The sequence below is a fragment of the Phacochoerus africanus genome, chromosome 10 (genome assembly GCF_016906955.1).
Source record: "Phacochoerus africanus isolate WHEZ1 chromosome 10, ROS_Pafr_v1, whole genome shotgun sequence".
In the NCBI taxonomy this organism is placed as follows: Eukaryota; Metazoa; Chordata; class Mammalia; order Artiodactyla; family Suidae; genus Phacochoerus; species Phacochoerus africanus.
The window spans coordinates 2,874,950-2,891,071 of record NC_062553.1 but is presented as its reverse complement, the minus strand read 5'-3'; the positions used below and the strand labels follow the sequence as shown (position 1 = coordinate 2,891,071).

The following is a 16,122-nucleotide window of genomic DNA, read 5'->3' as shown; positions in this document are numbered from 1 at the left end:
CTCTCCAGGTTTTCCTCCGTGGCTGCTGCTCCATCCCAGTCTGCTCCCAAATCTGTAACTCCCACTGCTCTGAGCCCCTTGGGCGTGAGGACCTGAAGGCAGAAGTGGGGTGCGGGGGGGGGGGCCCAGATGGCTGGCGGCAGCGGCGGCTCTGAGCCCCAAAGCGAGGAGAAATTTCAAGCAGGGGGTTGGGGGGGTGTCCAGCTGGAGGCCGGGCCACGCGCCGGGGAGGATGTCCAGGGGATCCCAGCTGGGCCTGGGACCTGGGCCAGGTCGCCTTTCCTGCCTGAGACTGTGCTGACACAGCGCCCCCGAGTCCCCGAGGATCGGAAGGGCTCTAGGGTGACAGGACAAATGAGAAACTGTCTTTTGTCTATGTAGGACCACAGACTTGCTATTTGCCCCCGTGAGCTAAAAAATAAAAAATAAGCAGAGGGCAGGGAGTTCCCATTGTGGCTGAGTGGGTTACAAACCTGACTAGGATCCATGAGGACGTGGGTTCGATTCCTGGCCTCACTCAGCGGGTTAAGGATACGGCCATGAGCTGTGGTGTAAGTCGCAGAGGTGGCTTGGACCCCGCGTTGCTGTGGCTGTGGTGTGGGTGGGCGGCTGCAGCTCCGATTGGACCCCTAGCCTGGGAACCTCCAAATGCTGCAAGTGAGACCCTAAAAAGCAAATTAAAAAAAAAGCAGAGGGCAGAAGGCAAGGCACCCTCAGCCCCTGTCCCCCAGCTCTGGATTGCAGCCTGGGGCCAGGGTCTGTGGTCCAGGGGTCAGCTGGGAGCAGGCCTGGGGGCTCAGCGGGAACCTCCGCCTGCAATGGCAGAGCACAGCTGCGCCGAAGGTGGGAGGGGGCCTCCTAAGACCCTCGGAGATGGTTAAGCAGCAGCTGGGCTGCTGGTGGGAAGACGGGGCATGGACTATCCTCCAGCTTCGCTCACACCAGAGTGTCAGGGGTCCGCCTCGGCCCCGGGAGGCCCTGGCATCTGCCTGCAGGGTGGTGTGTCACCTGGGCAAGCCCCCCCCTCCCCAAAGGCCCCTCACTATTCTGTCCAGTGGGAAGGAGGTGATGCACTGGGAGGGCTGCAGTCCCTGGATCTGAAAAGTGGTCATTGGATTTGACCTCAGCCCTGCGGGGATCAGAGCTGTGGAGCTGGGAGGGGGCTTGGAGACCTCCGTGCCCAAGGCCACCATTTCAAGGGGGGGATTGAGGCTTAGGGAGGGACCGTCCCCTCAAAGACACCCAAAGGCGGGGCTGGGGTTTATTTTATATATTGTATTGTATTTTTAGGGCCGCACCTGGGAAGTTCCCAGGCTAGGGGTCACACTGGAGCTGTTGCTGCCGGCCTACACCACAGCCACAGCAACATGGGATCCAAGCTGCATCTGCGACCTACACCACAACTCACGGCAATGCCGGATCCTTAACCCACTGAGTGAGGTCAGGGATCGAACCCATGTCCTCATGGACACCAGTCGGGTTCGTAGCCACCGAGCCGGAGCAGGAACTCCTAGGCTGGGGTTTAAGCCAGACTCTTGCAGGCAGGGCTGTGTGGGGCTGCCCGGTCCCCCAGCCTCCAGGAGGGACCCCTGCTGGGAAAGCCCCAGACCCGAGGTCTCCTGTTCTTCCTCTGGAAGGCTAATTGGGTGTCCTCTCAGAGTAGGGGTACGCTCTGAAGTTGGGGTGCTCGGTGCAGAGTTGAAGAATGCTGCGCACAGTGGGGGAGGCTCTTGGAAACCCCCCTGGCCTTGGGCCAAGAACACAGCTGCAGAGAAAAACAGGATACGGGGTCTTGGGCCTCAGCAGGGACAATGGCCAGGAAAGGAAACATATCCGGACCCTTTTATGGATGTGGAGCCTGGCTGGGGCCTCTTTTAGCATTATTTCCAGGGAGTTCCCATCGTGGCGCAGAGGGAAAAAATCCGACTAGGAGCCATGAGGATGCGGGTTCGATCCCTGGCCTTGCTCAGTGGGTTAAGGATCTGGCATTGCCGCAAGCTGTGGTGTAGGTTGTAGACACAGCTCGGATCCCGTGTTGCTGTGGCTGTGGTGTAGGCCGGCAGTGACAGCTCCGATTAGACCCCTAACCTGGGAACCTCCCTATGCCATGGGTGCGACACTAAAAAGCCAAAAAAAACCACCCCATACTCTTTCCAGAAAAACAAAGGGAGAAGAAGCACGTAGAAGGTTCTGTGCAGTGTGGAGATCCAGGGAGCTGGCTGGAGACTTGGGGCCCAGGGCACACTGTGGGTGGAGAGGGAAGCCCCGTCTTTCTCCCCAGAGGCAGCCCGGGCCAGGGGACAGCAGAAGTGCTGGCCTTGCCAACACATTGCCCCTTCTCCGCTTTCTGGGAGCTCTTGGCAGAGGCCGCAGGGGCAAGTTGGGCGCTGGACTCGGCTTCCCAGTACAGTTAGTTGTGCTGTGTGGCCTGTGGGAGAATTCCTGCATCCAGTTTAATCCCCAGAATAGCCCCCCACCCACTGAGGGCTTCCCGAGGTCCAGTGACCGGCCCAGCAGTGCTGGTCTTCAGGGCGGTGTCGTGGACAGGATGCTGCTGGCCTGCCGGGCTCTGACCCTGACAGGGTGGCCTGTGTTGGAGATGATGGGTCCGGGGCTTTGCCTTCTGAGCAAGATGGGGAGTCAAAAGGCAGTGGCGGGGGGCGGGGAGGGTGGATGAGGGCCATCTGAGGGGCTTCCACAGGGTGTATGATGGGGTGCAGGGCAAAGGGGGCGTGGATGGGGGGCAGGAGGGTGGTCCCAGCAGTGGCAGGTGCAAGGAAACCCCAGCTTCCCAAGTGCTATGGCCAGCAGGGGGGACCTTGGGGCGAGGGACCCAGGGGGAGGTGGAGGGAGCTGGACAGAGGCCCCTCCCACTGGGCTGGACCAGAGTGGAGAGGCCGGGGTGGGCAAGGACCCGTCTGGACTGGACCTGAGTGATGGGCGGAGGATGCGGGCCTGGAAGGATGGCAGGTCGCTGAGGCCGAGGTGGGGGATGGGTAGCCTGGGGGGAGGGCACCGTGGGCGGGCAGGCGGGCACCCAGGATGGTACTCCCGGGCGTCCAGTGCTCTGGAAGGATGGAGGGAGGGTGGCCCCCATAGGTGTCTCCGCCAGGACCTCTGAAGTCACCCTGGTTTAGAGAAGGGGTCCGATGCAGTTCATGTAAGGATCTCAAGACGGGACGGTGCTGGCTTATCCACGGGCCCTAAGTGCAATGTGTCCTTATAAAGGAGAGAAGAGGAGACACACAGAGAGGGGACTGTGTGACGACAGAGGCGGGGGTCCGGGCGATGTGTCCCCAAGCCCAGGAACACCTGTGCCTCAGGGCATCTAGCCCCGTGACACCCAGATTTAGGCTCTGGCCTCCAGACTGAGAGAGAATAAACCTGCTGTTTGGAATCGCCCAGCCTGTGGTATCTGTCCGGGCGGCACCACGACACAGGGACCAGTGCAGCTCCCCTGCAGGAGAGACTGCCAGGGCCATTCCACCGAGGGGCGGCCCAGACGGAGCGGGGGCGGCCACACCCCGGTGGGAAAGCAGAGCTGCTGGCAGGAGCAGCTGCCTCTCTGCTCTGGGGCCGCCTGGGTCCCTGGACCCATGGGGTGGGGAGAAATCCTGCCGTTACTCAGCAGGATTTGGCCACTGGGAGCCTCAGATTCCTGCCCCGTCGTCACCGAGCAAGTTGGTGTGCAAGGGGAGACCTGGCCAGCTGGGGTGTGGGGAGCTGGCTCTGGCTCTGCTCGCGAGCTGCTGGGCCCCCCTGACGTGTGGGCGAGTGGCTACTGCCACCTGGTGAGGGGCTTGGTCCCATCGCTGGCCCTCGATGGGGACCTTGCTTGTGTGAGGTGACCACGACCCTCCAGCCGCCTGGGCTCCGGCCCACTGGGAGGGGAGGGGAGTTTGTGACTGGGGGGGTGGCTGTGCGTAACGCAGGGGGCTGATCAGAGAAAGGCAGGGCGTCACCCAGAAGTAGCTCAGCCGAGAGGGGTGCTCAGCCTGGGGACAAGGGTCTGGAGAGGTGTTTGGTTGTCACAGCCGTGGCTGGCATCCAGTTGGCAGAGGCAGTGCACATGGCAGCCCCCCTATAACAGAGATGGCCTGGAGTGTCAGCAGTGCCGCAGTTAGAAGCCAGGGCCCAGGAGATTTAGCGATTGTCCGGCCTGGTTCTGGGCTCATCTTCTGCTTGTCACTGGCCTGGGGCAGGCCACAGCCTCTCCCGAGCCTCCGTTTCCCTGTCTGTAATACAAACAGGCGTATTACCACTTAATTTGGCAATGGGACAGCCCAGCCTGTCCCAAGCACGGGACAGCGAGGTGGCCTCCCAGTCTTCATTCACGGGTCTGGGCTGGGGCCAGGGGCCAGGTGCCAGATCCCTAGCCCTGCCTTGGTGAGGGCCTGAGCGCAGGTGGCACCCACCCTGGTTCAGTTCCTGCTTCTTGTTCCAGAAACAGGAGCCTCAGTTCTGGCTCCGCAAGCGGGGCGGAGATTCCTGCTCTCCAGCCCAAGTGGGTTCTGGAGCCAACGGGAAGGCAGAGCGGGAAGGAGCACCGGTGGGCAGCCCCCGTCTGTCCCTGTGTGTGTCTCCATTGAAACGGGCTGGAGCAGCAGGAAGGAGCGGCCCACAGGTCTGTGCATGCGTGTGCGTGTGTGTGTGTGTACAGTAAGTGGAAGAGGAAGAGAGAGCCGAGCTGAGGTTGGCAAGGCAGCTCCTGGGCTTCCCCAGTCCCAGAGGCTGGGGCGGGAGCCTGGGTGGCCCGGCCTCCACCTCCGAGTCTGGGTGCCCGGCCATGGGCAGGTGGGACGGGGCCTGGAGCCGGTCCAGGACGGAGCTAATGATCAACCAGCCCTCGGAGGCGGTGCAGCAGCGTGGGGCCTGCCTCCCGCCAGCGGCCCGGGCGCAGGGAGGAAGTGGGGCAGGAAGCGGGGCGGGGGCGGCTGCGGTGCCGTCAGCGGGCTGTGGGCGGCCGCTGCCCCTGGCCGGCGGAGACCAGGGTCAGAAACAGCCACCTGGTGCCCGGGGTCCTGCAGCTGGTGGCCCGGGGGCGGCCTGAGGAGCTGAGCACAGGTATGGGGCCCTGGACGGGCGGGCGAGGGCTGCGAGCAGGCTTGTCTGCCGAGCTGGGTCTTGGCAAGGTTGGATCAGAGCTGTCTGTCGCCTTTCAGTTTCTTGGGGACTTTTCTGGCCTTTTGGGATTGGAGAGAGCAGAACTGGAGTCTGGGAGGCCTGAAGGCTGAAGGCACGGGTCAGGGGACCGGCTGGAGCTTCGGGAGCTGGCCTGTGACTGGACTGATGGCACTGCCGCTCCCCTGGTCTCCCTTGACCCCACCTTCAGGAGGGCTCCCAGACAGGGCGTCCCGAGGGTCTGGTCAGGACGCGGGGATGTCGCCAGCAAGCAGGATTCCAGATCCAGGGGGTCTCAAGTGGGCCCCCACCCCGGGCTGTCACCCCCTCAGGCAGACACCATGAGTGTCCAGCCCAGGGTGTCGCTATAGCTGTGACCCGGCCACTCTGAGGTCACCACCCCGGGGCCGCCTCTCCATCAACAAATGGGACGAGCGACTTGACCGGGGGCCCCAACCCGAAATTTCTAGGGGAGACCCAGACCCAGGCCTTTTAGCACCAGGTCCTGGCCTGGGCGTGTGGTCCCAGAAGAGCACGGACCCCGTCCCCCGCCTGCAGTGACCCCTCCTCGATCCCCAAGCCCCATCTGAGGGGGTTTCCGAAAGATGACAGATGGCAAAGTGGCGCTGGGGGAGCTGGTGTTGCGGTCGCTTTGGGGTGTGATCCCCAACCCTGGAGGGCATGTGGGCTGCAGCTGGACTGGCAGATGGAGGCAGGGTGGGGGCCTGGGTGGGGTGTGCCAGGCTTAAGGGTGCGTGTCGTGGGCGGAACTCGGACCCACCTGGGCCCCAGTCCCACCAGGGCCCCCAGCCGGGCGGAGTCAGCGCAGCTGCTCACTGAGGCTTGACGGCCCTTCTGTGAAATGGGCTCAGTCACACGGACTCAGGGCTCCGTGAGGACATAGCCCTGCCGGGCAGAGTCACCCACATCTGCTGCCTGAGGGCCCTTCGTCCTCCTCGCAAGACACCCACTTCACAGCAGAGAAAATCAAGGCGTGGGGACCCCGGGGTCCCCCACAGTCCGGGGCTGCCCTGACAACCCTGGAGTGGGCGGGGCTGCCCCCAGGGGCTCCTGGGGAAGGTCCTTGGGCTCCTGGCGGCTGCGGGTATCCCGGGGTTGTGTGTCTCATCCCTCCCCCAGGCCGGCAGGCCCCCAGCCCCGGTCATCCGCAAAGACCCTATTTCCAAATTAGGTCACTTCTGAGGTTCCTGGTGGACAGGAGTCTGAGGGTAACCTGGCACGTGTCACCCCAGGACAGTGGGCGACCACGACCCTCAAGACGTGCTGCTTGGCCAGGTGGCCGAGGTCTGCGTTCAGGACGGGTCCAGAGACAGCTCTGGCCAGACCGCCCCCACCCCTCCTCCCTCCCCAGCCATCATTTATTAAACGCCGGCTGTAAGCCGCCGGAGCCCGCCCTCCCCCCGCCCCCTTGAGGGGTGTCTTCACTCTCCTTCCCCGGGGGGGTAACCTGCGGCCTGGGAGGCCTTCCGCCCACTGCCCTCTGGTCTCCGTGTTCTGGTGTGAACGCCTGTGCCCTGGGGCTGGGTGCTGGCCGGGCTCCGGGCCTGTGGCTGACCCACGAGGCAGCGCTTCAGTGAGCAGAGCAGAGGACAAAGGCCGGAGGGGAGCAGCGTCTCTGGGTCTCCGCCGGGCTGCCCCTGGGCACTCGGACACCCGCAGGCCTGCCGTCTGGGCGCCGATCTGCAGCCAGGATGGGGAGCCTGCAGGCTGCCCCACTGAGCAAGGCCATTTCAGGACCCAGCAGACAGGGACACTCTGGAGGACACAGAGCCCCCTGCGTCCTGCAGGCAGCTGTGATGAGAAACCCCAGGGTTTACTGCTGTCACCGGCAGCCCTGCCTGATGAGCAAGCCCCTTGCTGAGCAGGTGGGAAGTCCCCTGAGGCCTGAAGCCTTCCCTTTTCTCAGGAAACTGTCTCCGAGCTGCTGGGGGCAGGCCCGTGGGCCTGGGACGCATGTGCCAAGGGGCCAGTCCTGACTCAGAGGCTGGGGGGTGGGGGTGGGGGGGGCGGGGGAGGCAGCCGTTCTGGCTGCAGAGAGGGGAGGGCGAGGCCCGGGATGGGGGCCAGAGACCCCACAAACGGGACCCGGGCCGGACCATGGATGCAAGGATACTGATGTGCCTTGGAAGAGCGGCACTGTAGGGGAGAGTGGCCTGGCCTCGAGGCCCGTGCTTCCCGGTCCCAGCGCCCATCCTGGCCAGGCCCCGGCGCCCTGATGACAGGTGCAGGGAGCGCTGTTTCCAGAATAAGGAGGGGAAGGAAAGAGACCCGGGTGTGGCTGGGGGCTGGGAGGGCCGGACAGATGGAGCTGCATCCTGAGACATGCCAGGGGGTCTTGGAGCGTGACAAGGGCGGGGACAGCCCCTGGGGGACGAGGGAACAGGAAGTACGAGGCCCCGGGGCTTGAAACAACCTTGGACATTTAACCCGCCGGTCCTCACTGGTCCTCCCTCTGTAAAACGAGCCTTCTCCAGCCTGCTCCCTCCTCCCTGGGGCGGGGGTTGCCTAGAAGGGCGCCAAGGGCCCCGGGGGGCCTTGGGGTCAGGGGCTTCCATGCCCCGCCCACCCCCAGGACCTGGCCCTCACCCTCAGGAGTGGTTGGGGGATGGGGAGCGGGTCACACCTGAGCAGTGGGCATGGATGGGGCTCCCCGAGGCCACTTCACCGCTTCGGGCTGCTGCCTCCACAAGCCTTGTGGGCCCCTGGCTGCACAGGCCGTGTCGGTGCCCGGGGAGGAGCAGACAGGCCATGTCAGCCCTTTTTCTCCGTGTCACGGGGCTGATAGGGATGGAGGCCAGCAAAGGGGGACCGGGTGATTCCTGCCAGAAACCTGGCCTTTCTGACTTTGGCGTTAAATCCATCACACAAGGAACGCTGGTTCCGGAGAAAACGGGCCAAAGCGAGCTTGGGACGCAGGCCTTCGCCACCCCTGCCCGGGGTCTCTCACGTTCGGATGGGAGGAATGGAGGGTCCGAGGGGCAGGGGCCCTGGCGAAGCCCCTGTGGACCGAGGGTCCCAAGGTTGCCGGGAGGTGAGTCAGCTCCCTGAGCACTGCCTGAGCTGGTAGCACACGCTGCCGGGGTCATGCGCAGAGGCTTTGGGGATGAAAGGGTGGAGTGGGTGGCTGGGCTGGGAGCGCCAGGTGCAGGACTCGGACCTCTGAGCATGGGGAGCTGGGTGGGTCACAGGCCAAGCCCCCAGCCCCGTGCCGAGCTCCCGCCCAGCAACACGGGAGGAGCGATGGGGGGGCAGAAAGGGAGGGCTGGGCCTCCTCCCCCAGGATGGAGAGGTTCGGAGCCTGGGGTCTGGGCCTCGTCCTCTCTCTGCGCTGCCCAGCCGTGTGCCTTTCAGAGGTGCCCACGCTTCTCCAGTGCTGATCCCTGGGGATGGTCGCAGGCCTCGGGCTGCCTCTCGGCTCTGCCCTGGACGTGCTGTCGTTGTGTGGCGGGCTGCCCCCCTCCCCATTGTCTCCACATGCCTCCCCCCGGGGGCCTTCCTGGCTGTCCGGCTCCCTTCCCTCCCCGCCCGGGACTTAGGGGACCCTCCCTTCCCTTCCCAGGACTGGCCACGCGGAACCCACACTGTCCCGCTTGTATCCAGACCCTCAGTCCCAGCAGGCCTGCCGCCCTGGGCAGAGCGGGCCACCAGGTGGGGAGGCGTCCGCAGAGTTTGTGGAAACAAAGAAAGACTTTAGAGGGTGGGGCTCACCCCACCCCCACCCTGTGGGCAGAGGTGATGAGGAAGATGTAGGGGCCCAGCCCCCAGTGGAGCCAGCTCAAGGTCGAGCCCAGCACCCCGGGGACAGTGTCCCTCAAGGGGTGAGGGCCCAGGCGGCACCCCTGCCCCTGCCCACCCCGGCTCCCCCATCTGGGTGAGACATTCCTCACCCCACACCGAATGCCTTTGAGGGAGGCCTGGAAGCTCGGGGGCGGCACTGGGAAGCCTCACCTGGAGGCTGTGGGCAAGCCGAGCACCTGCCGGCAAGGGAGGAGGCTCCCGGAGGCAGGAGCGTGGCCATCAGGAGCTGGCGGTTTGGGTGCGAGCTTCTGTGTCTGTTTGCCTTTTATTTTTTATTTTTATCATCATTATTATTTTTGTCTCTTTAGGGCTGCACCCTCAGCATATGGAGGTTCCCAGGCTAGGGGTCTAATCGGAGCTATAGCCGCCGGCCTACCCCACAGCCACAGCCACAGCCACACCAGATCTGAGTAGTGTCTGCGACCCACACCACAGCTCACGGCAACGCTGGATCCTTAACCCACTGAGCAAGGCCAGGGATGGAACCCACATCCTTAGGGACACCATGTCAGGTTCTGAGCCACAGCGGGAGCTCCCTCTTTGCCTTTTACAATAAAGACCTTGGGCTTCCTCCTTCCTCCCTCCCTCCATCCTTTCTTCCTTCTTCTTTTGTTTTTTGTCTTTCTCTCTTTTTAGGGCTGAACCCACGGCATATGGAGGTACCCGGGCTAGGGGTCAAATCAGAGCTACAGCTACCAGCCTCCACCAGAGCCACAGCAACGCCGGATCTGAGCCACGTCTGCGACCTACACCACAGCTCACGGCAATGCTGTATCCTTAACCCACTAAGCAAGGCCAGGGATCGAACCTGCAACCTCACGGATCCTAGTCGGGTTCGTTAACCACTGAGCCACAACAGGAACTTCACCTTCCTTCTTTCTCTGTTTCTTCTCTCGCTTTGCTTCTTCCGGGCAGCTGGAAGTTATTTTGGTTTAAGAAGTGAGAATTGACAACTAGAGGAAGTCGAAAGAGAAGAATAAGAATTACTGGAGGCCCAGGCTCTAACCTCGAGAAACTCTTTGATGAGCTCCGTGACACCAGCACGTATGCAGGGTCTGAATGGTGGCTGTGAGGTCAGACTCGATGGTGCTGGTGATTTTCTGGCAGAGCATCGTTTCAAGAACAATCCCGAAACTCAGTGAAATGTAAAGATCTCGTCTCATAAACTTTTACAGCGGTGGAGATGAGTGTAACATTGGAATGTGAAAAAAGTGCTTTAAAAACAATTTTTTTCTAGTTTGGGGGAAATTGTTTTTTTCTGCAAAGAAATATTTTATTAAGTCGAATCATTATAAAAAGCTCTATGGCCATGAGTCACCATGGCATTAAAACCATATCTGAGAGGTAAGCTGTAAGGTGTCTGTGCAAAGCTCACAGGCTGACTGCTGATTTACTATTTCATTCTTAGGCGGAGGATTCTGCACACTCATGTTTATAGTCATTTAATTCAGACCGTGTATTATTCTCACGTGCAAGCTAATGAATTCACGTGGTTTGTAATGGCCCCAATGCCAAAGGTGTTGGAAATGGAAATAAATTAGAATTGTTTATGATTTTGGAGTCGTTAAAAAAAAATAAGGACTGTGGGCATGCAGGGGGTGTGTGTGTGGGGGTCCCCCGGTTTCCTCATCTGTAAAATGGGGGGCTTGCTCTCCCCGCCAGCTGCAGTGAACTGCTTCTCTGAGGCACCTGGTACCTGCAGGTGGTGGCAGATGCTTGTGTCTGAGGCCCTCTGGGGGCCTGTGGAGATGCGCCACCATCCTGGGACCATCCTGGGTCCGTCTCTGGTTCTTAGGCCGGGAGCCTGGAAGGAGGATCTGACTCTGCCGCTGGCCCCTTGCCCCCAGTGCTGCTGAAAAAGTGGGGGGCTCGAGGCCAGCCCTGCTTTTCAGTGTGCAGTTTTGTCCCCAGGAAGTGGGCTCAGAGGGGGCTCTGCTGTCTCCCCATGTGATCTGCTTGGTGCAGAGGCAAACGTGCTGGCCGCCTCTGGGTTTGGGGTTGAAACCTCGCAGCTCAGCCTCAGGGAACAGTGAGACCTGAAGTGAGGGGCTGAATTGCACGGGCTTCCGGGCCTTGATCTTGCCCCCCGCCTCTGCCATGCCTCCTCCTCCCTGTCCCCCAGGTGGAAGCTGAGAGGGGATAGGGTTGACACCAATCTTATGGCTGCAACGGGGGTCTGCCCAGGCTGTGCCCACTCTCCCTGTCCCCCGTGACCGAGGCGGATTCTGTCCTGTGTCCTTGCATCAGTGACAAAGCCTTCACCCCATGAGCACTGTCTGTCCCGTCACAAAGGCCCTCCCTCACCTCTGACCCCAGGAAGGAGGGGTGCCCAAGGACCGGCTCCTGGGGGAAGGCCCGAGGGCGCCCCGGATGTGGGGAGCAGTGGCCAGTTCCTCTTTGCCTGCCCACGGCCCCGGCTCCCGTCCCTCCCGGGCCGCCTGGGACCTGACCCATTTCCTGTAAAACTGCACGGTGTTCCTTCCGGGGACACTGCTCAGGCCTCTTCCCGTCTGAAGGAGCAGCGGGATCTCCTGGGACCCCCAGGCTGGAGCCCCAGCCCCACTGAGCCCCGGGAAGCAGAACGGGATGGGCTTCTCAGGAGATGCGCTCTCTGGGGGTGGGGGTGGGCCGACTCCAGCCCTTGCTGGGTGGGACACATGGTGGGCTTATCCCTAAACCACGGTCCCAGGGTCATCCCGAAAGGACACTGCCCTGTGCCCTGTTCCCACACTGCCTTTATGTGTCTGTGTTGCCCAGGGGTCTGTTGATGAGCAGGAATGGGCTCCCTGGAGTTCCCACTGTGGCTCAGCAGGATCAGTGGCGTCTCTGCAGCGCCAGGACACAGGTTCATTCCCCGGCCCGGTGCAGTGGGTTAGGGTCCGGCACTGCTGCTGCTGTGACATAGGTCACAACTGTGGCTCTGATCTGATCCCTGGTCCGGGAACTCCAGACGCAGAGGAGCGGCCAAAAGAAAAAAAAAAAAAAAGAAGGACACCCCACCTGCCACAGGGACTTCCAACGGGGAGCGGACGTTGGGGTGTGTCTGCCACGTGCCTGTCCCAGGGGACTTGGGCAGCTTGGAGAGGGCATGGCTGGTGAGCGAGCCCTTGCAGGATGCTCAGAGGCCCCCCCGGCAAATAGGAGGTGCTGTCACCCCTTGACCCCACCTCTGGTGGCAGCATCTCTGCAGGCTCCCGCCGACCGTCTTCCCGGAGAGGCTGTCACTGCTGACCGCTGCACTCTGCTCTCTCTGCAGGGGCCAGTCCGGCATGTCCCGCCCCCGGCGCTGAGGCCACTGCGGGTCATGGAGGGCCCGGTGGAGGTGGCCCCTGAGGAGCCGGCCCCGACAGGGAGGGGGCCCATGGGGTCTTCTGGAGGCAGCGGCGGTGGCGAGGTCCGGAGAGTGGCCGTGAGCTCCTCGGTCGTCTGGGAGAAAGCAGGTCCGGAGGAGGCCGAGGCCGCCGTCGGAGAGGGTGAGTGAGGCCCGCGTGTCCCCGTCCCCCGGGTCAGAGCCGGGCTTCTGCGCTGTCAGTGCGTGTGCTCGCGGAGGGTCCTGGGTCAGAGAGACGGGGCCCCCCCCGTGCTTCTCCAGGGTCAGGGAGAAGAGCAGGACTTGGGGCTTCTGGAATTGCAGCCCTGGACGGGTGTCCCGCTCCACGACCTGGGTCCCCTCAGTCCCCCCGGGATTGCTTAGGACAGGGCGTCTCTCGTCCCCCAGGAGGCAAGCCGAGGCCCAGGGAGGGGGCGGACCGGTGCCCAGCCAGGCCTTGGGCAGGATCCCTTCCTGGGCAGAGGAGGGCGCGGGGTGACAAGGGCAGAGAGCCCCCAGCCGACCAGCCCAGGCGTGCGCAGGAGAGGGACCTGGCTCTGACCCCGGCTGTCGCTGGGCCACTGCTTGACTTGGGCCTCAGTTTCCCCACTGGAGAACCTGCGGGCTGGCCGAGGTGACCTCCAGGAGCCCTCTCTCACCTCCTTGGATCCCGGGGGGGTGGGGCGAGGTCGGGCCCGGCCCCTCTCTGAGCCAGGGACAGCCCGTCCTCCGGTCCCTCCTCAGGCTGCCCATCGTCACGTGGTCCACCTTCCCCGTCCCCTGCTTAGCTGCCCACTGGGGCTCTAGGACTTGGCAGACGGCAGGTGCTCAGGAAACATTCGAATGATGACCCATCGCCGCCTTGGGAGGGGAAACAAACTTTCCTGGGGCCTGGGCGAACACAGCGGGCTGTCTCCGAAGGCCCAGTGGCAGCACCGTTCAGGTATTGCTGCGTTTGGCCCGAGGAGGGCTGGTCCACTTGGAGACAAGCAGACACTGTGCCGAGTGATGAACTGGGATGCAAAAGGAAGCAGCTTTGAGGTCAAGCACACAGACCACATGGCGTCTCCAGCAACCTGGACGCCCTACAAGGATTGGCCACAAGAGGATGCATGGGGATCCAGTATCACTTTCGGTGCTGAGGCCTTGCCCCATCCGATGTCCCCGGTTGGCTGAACACCGGGCAGCAGAGGGGTCTTGCACAGAGACTGACTGGGCACCAAGGGGCCATGTTTCAAGGATTTATCCACTAAGGGTGTAAATCATTTTTGTCTCCAACTTGGTGGCATAGTGGCTTTCGTTGGGAGAGCTGACTTCTGGACTAAGGCTATATTTTACAGGCTGGACATTTTTCCAGCCTTCCGAGGGACTCCCGTGTCCTACGCAGGGTTCATGGCTTGTAGAACACGGCTGGCAGTGGGCACACATTCTCCAGCTGGTCTTAGAGTCAAGATGAGGGGCTGCTCGGGGCCTCCTAACCCATTGTGGCCCCGAGGGGGCCCAGGAGGTCTTTCCCCAGTGGTGGGGGTAGGACACTCAGGCACAAGTAAAAAGGGGTGTGAGCTCAAAATCTGTTCAGAGCATCAAGTGAGGGGCCCCGTGAGGTCACGGGTGTGGGTTTTCCATCACTACTGGTCACGGCGCAGCTTTTGGAAGAAGGATGTCCCAGCATGAGAAATCAGAACAGAGCACGTGGCTCCTGCATCAGTTGAAACATTAATTTTCTTACCTGCCACATCATGGGCCACCCTGGGGCTCCATAGAGGTGGACTTCTCATGGTGGCGGGGGGGGGTCCCCCTGGCTGCCTCAGTCGCTCAGCGTGGCCATCTCAGGAGCGGGAGTCCCCTTCCCCTTCGGGACTGGGGACAGTCCCATCTCCAACGACCTGTTGGTGTGCAGACTGGGCGGGGACCAGGGGCTCTTTCTGGCACTTGCAGGCCCAGTGCCGGCTGACGTACATCTGAAGCCTCCCCCCTCCCTGGCTTTCCCTCTAGGTGGACGGTTAGGCTGCCTCGGCCCCCTTGGGCTGTCCTGAGGTTGCCAGGCCTGGCTGGCAGCAAAAGCCATCGGTCTAGTGTGAGCCCTGGCCTGCCAGTTTGCACAAGGGGCCCTCTCTTCAGCATCAGCTTTACCTCTAAGAGTTGGGGCACAGGGGTTTGCAGGCCTCACTGTAACTTTTGGAGTTTCTGCCTAACTTGGGGGTGGACTGGCTGATAAAACATCGTCCCAGGGAGGTATCAAGGTGGTACATTTTTCGAAAAGCCCCCACCAGCCGTCCCTGAAAGAGGGCTGGATTTTTTCTTTGGGGGTCACTTCTCTCACCTTTTCGTGGTTCACTGACCTGTTGACACACTCTCTCATCCCTTCTGACCCACGCTGGGCCACGCAGTCCCTGGGCTCTGTTTCCTTCCGGGAATCGTAATTCCGGGGCTCTGGATCTGGGACTGTGTCTCCACCCGCAGCAACCCTGGGGGTGGTCCCCGGCGAGCTGGTCACCGCGCCCCTGGGCTGCGACCCAGATTCTCATTTTCCTCAGAGCTGTGACAAGTACAAGCCTTCCAAGTGAAATCGAGGCCAGCGTGAGGGCCTGAAACCTGTCAGCACGCCTACCGCGTCTCCAGAAAACCAGCCCACTCTCTGCTTGCATTGGGCTCAGTCGGTTAACGAGAAGGGCACGTGTGCCCTAGCTGTCCCTTCGCCACGTCCCACGTCCCTAAGAGGGCGTATCTCCCCGATCCTGGGTGACAGGAGGGTCCACAACAAGTTACCCCCGCGGGACTCGTCTCCCGCTCCTGGGACCACAGAGGAGATAAAGGGACATAGGAGGCGGAGCTGGGACCGTCAGAGGGGTCCGGAGAAGCAGTGGCTCTGGGGAAACAAGCGGCTCCCCCGAGAGCTGGGGGAGGTTAGACGAGAATCATTTAAACTGGTGGGAGTGTTTTCCGGTTCCCCGGGCTTTTGATGACAGGAGCTGCCCAGAGCGGGGCTTTGGTAAAGGAACATGAAGGCTGGAACACAGGCAACCTCTCTGTCCAGTTTCCCATCTAGTGACAGTAAAAATACAAAGGCAAGATGGGATTGTAATTTAGAGGCCAATTTCCTCCATTCCCTAACTTACAAAGAGGCCAGGTAGTGTTATAGCAGAGTTTTTAAGTTTTTCCATTTTCAGCCTGTGCGCTTTGAAAATTTTCCAGTTTTCGAGGATACATCCCAGAGTCGTTTCTTGGCTTAGAAGGGGGTCTTCCTGTGTGGAGTAGCCCACAACAGAGAAAGAGGACTCCCAGGAATGAAGCCCGCTGTCCCCGACACGTTTTTCCGGAGGGGGTCAGAGTGCCTCCTGAATTCTCTTCTTACGCGGTGGGATTTCGAGGCTCCTCTACTCTCCCATCCCCTAACCAGACGTCTCTGGTCCAACCGGTCCCTTGTGCAATGGGTCCCGGAGAGGGGGGACGTTTGTGCCAGTGAGGTGCCAGGGCTCTCCTTGGGGGGATCTGTTTCTGGAGTTCCCAATGTGGCACAGTGGGATCTGTGGCTGGGACGCAGGTTTGATCCCTCGCCCCACACAATGGGTTAAGGATCCAGCGTTACCAGCTCTAGCTTAGGTTGCAACTGTAGCCTGGATCAGATGCCTGGCCTGGGAACACCATACGCCGCTGAGCAGCCAAAAAAACAAACAAACAAACAAGTTTTAAATGCCCAGTCAGATAGGGTCATAGATGGCTTTGAAATAATACCTATTCCTTGAGCTAAGGTGAAAAAAAAAGATTTCAAAAGTAAATACAGATCATGTAAAGCCACAGAAATACACACGATCTGTTATCAAAAGCAATCTTCCAGGAAAACTTTGTTCTGAGAGAGAGAAACCAAATCC

The 16,122-nt window shown here is 61.5% G+C and overlaps 1 protein-coding gene across 3 annotated transcripts in view; it reads left to right on the top strand.

The window, feature by feature from the left end:
- The first annotated feature begins 4,497 nt into the window (after positions 1-4,497).
- Positions 4,498-16,122, top strand: part of SH3TC1 (SH3 domain and tetratricopeptide repeats 1) — a 37,947-nt gene continuing 26,322 nt past the window's right edge. Inside the window, exons 1-2 of one of the 3 annotated variants that reach the window (XM_047798198.1) lie at positions 4,498-4,624; positions 12,197-12,413. In XM_047798198.1, coding sequence (XP_047654154.1) covers positions 12,245-12,413 — 169 coding nt within the window. In that variant the 5' untranslated portion in view covers positions 4,498-4,624; positions 12,197-12,244. Of the gene's footprint in view, positions 4,625-4,680; positions 5,065-12,196; positions 12,414-16,122 lie in introns of those variants that run through there. The other 2 variants (XR_007137419.1, XM_047798197.1) reach the window with 2 other exon arrangements.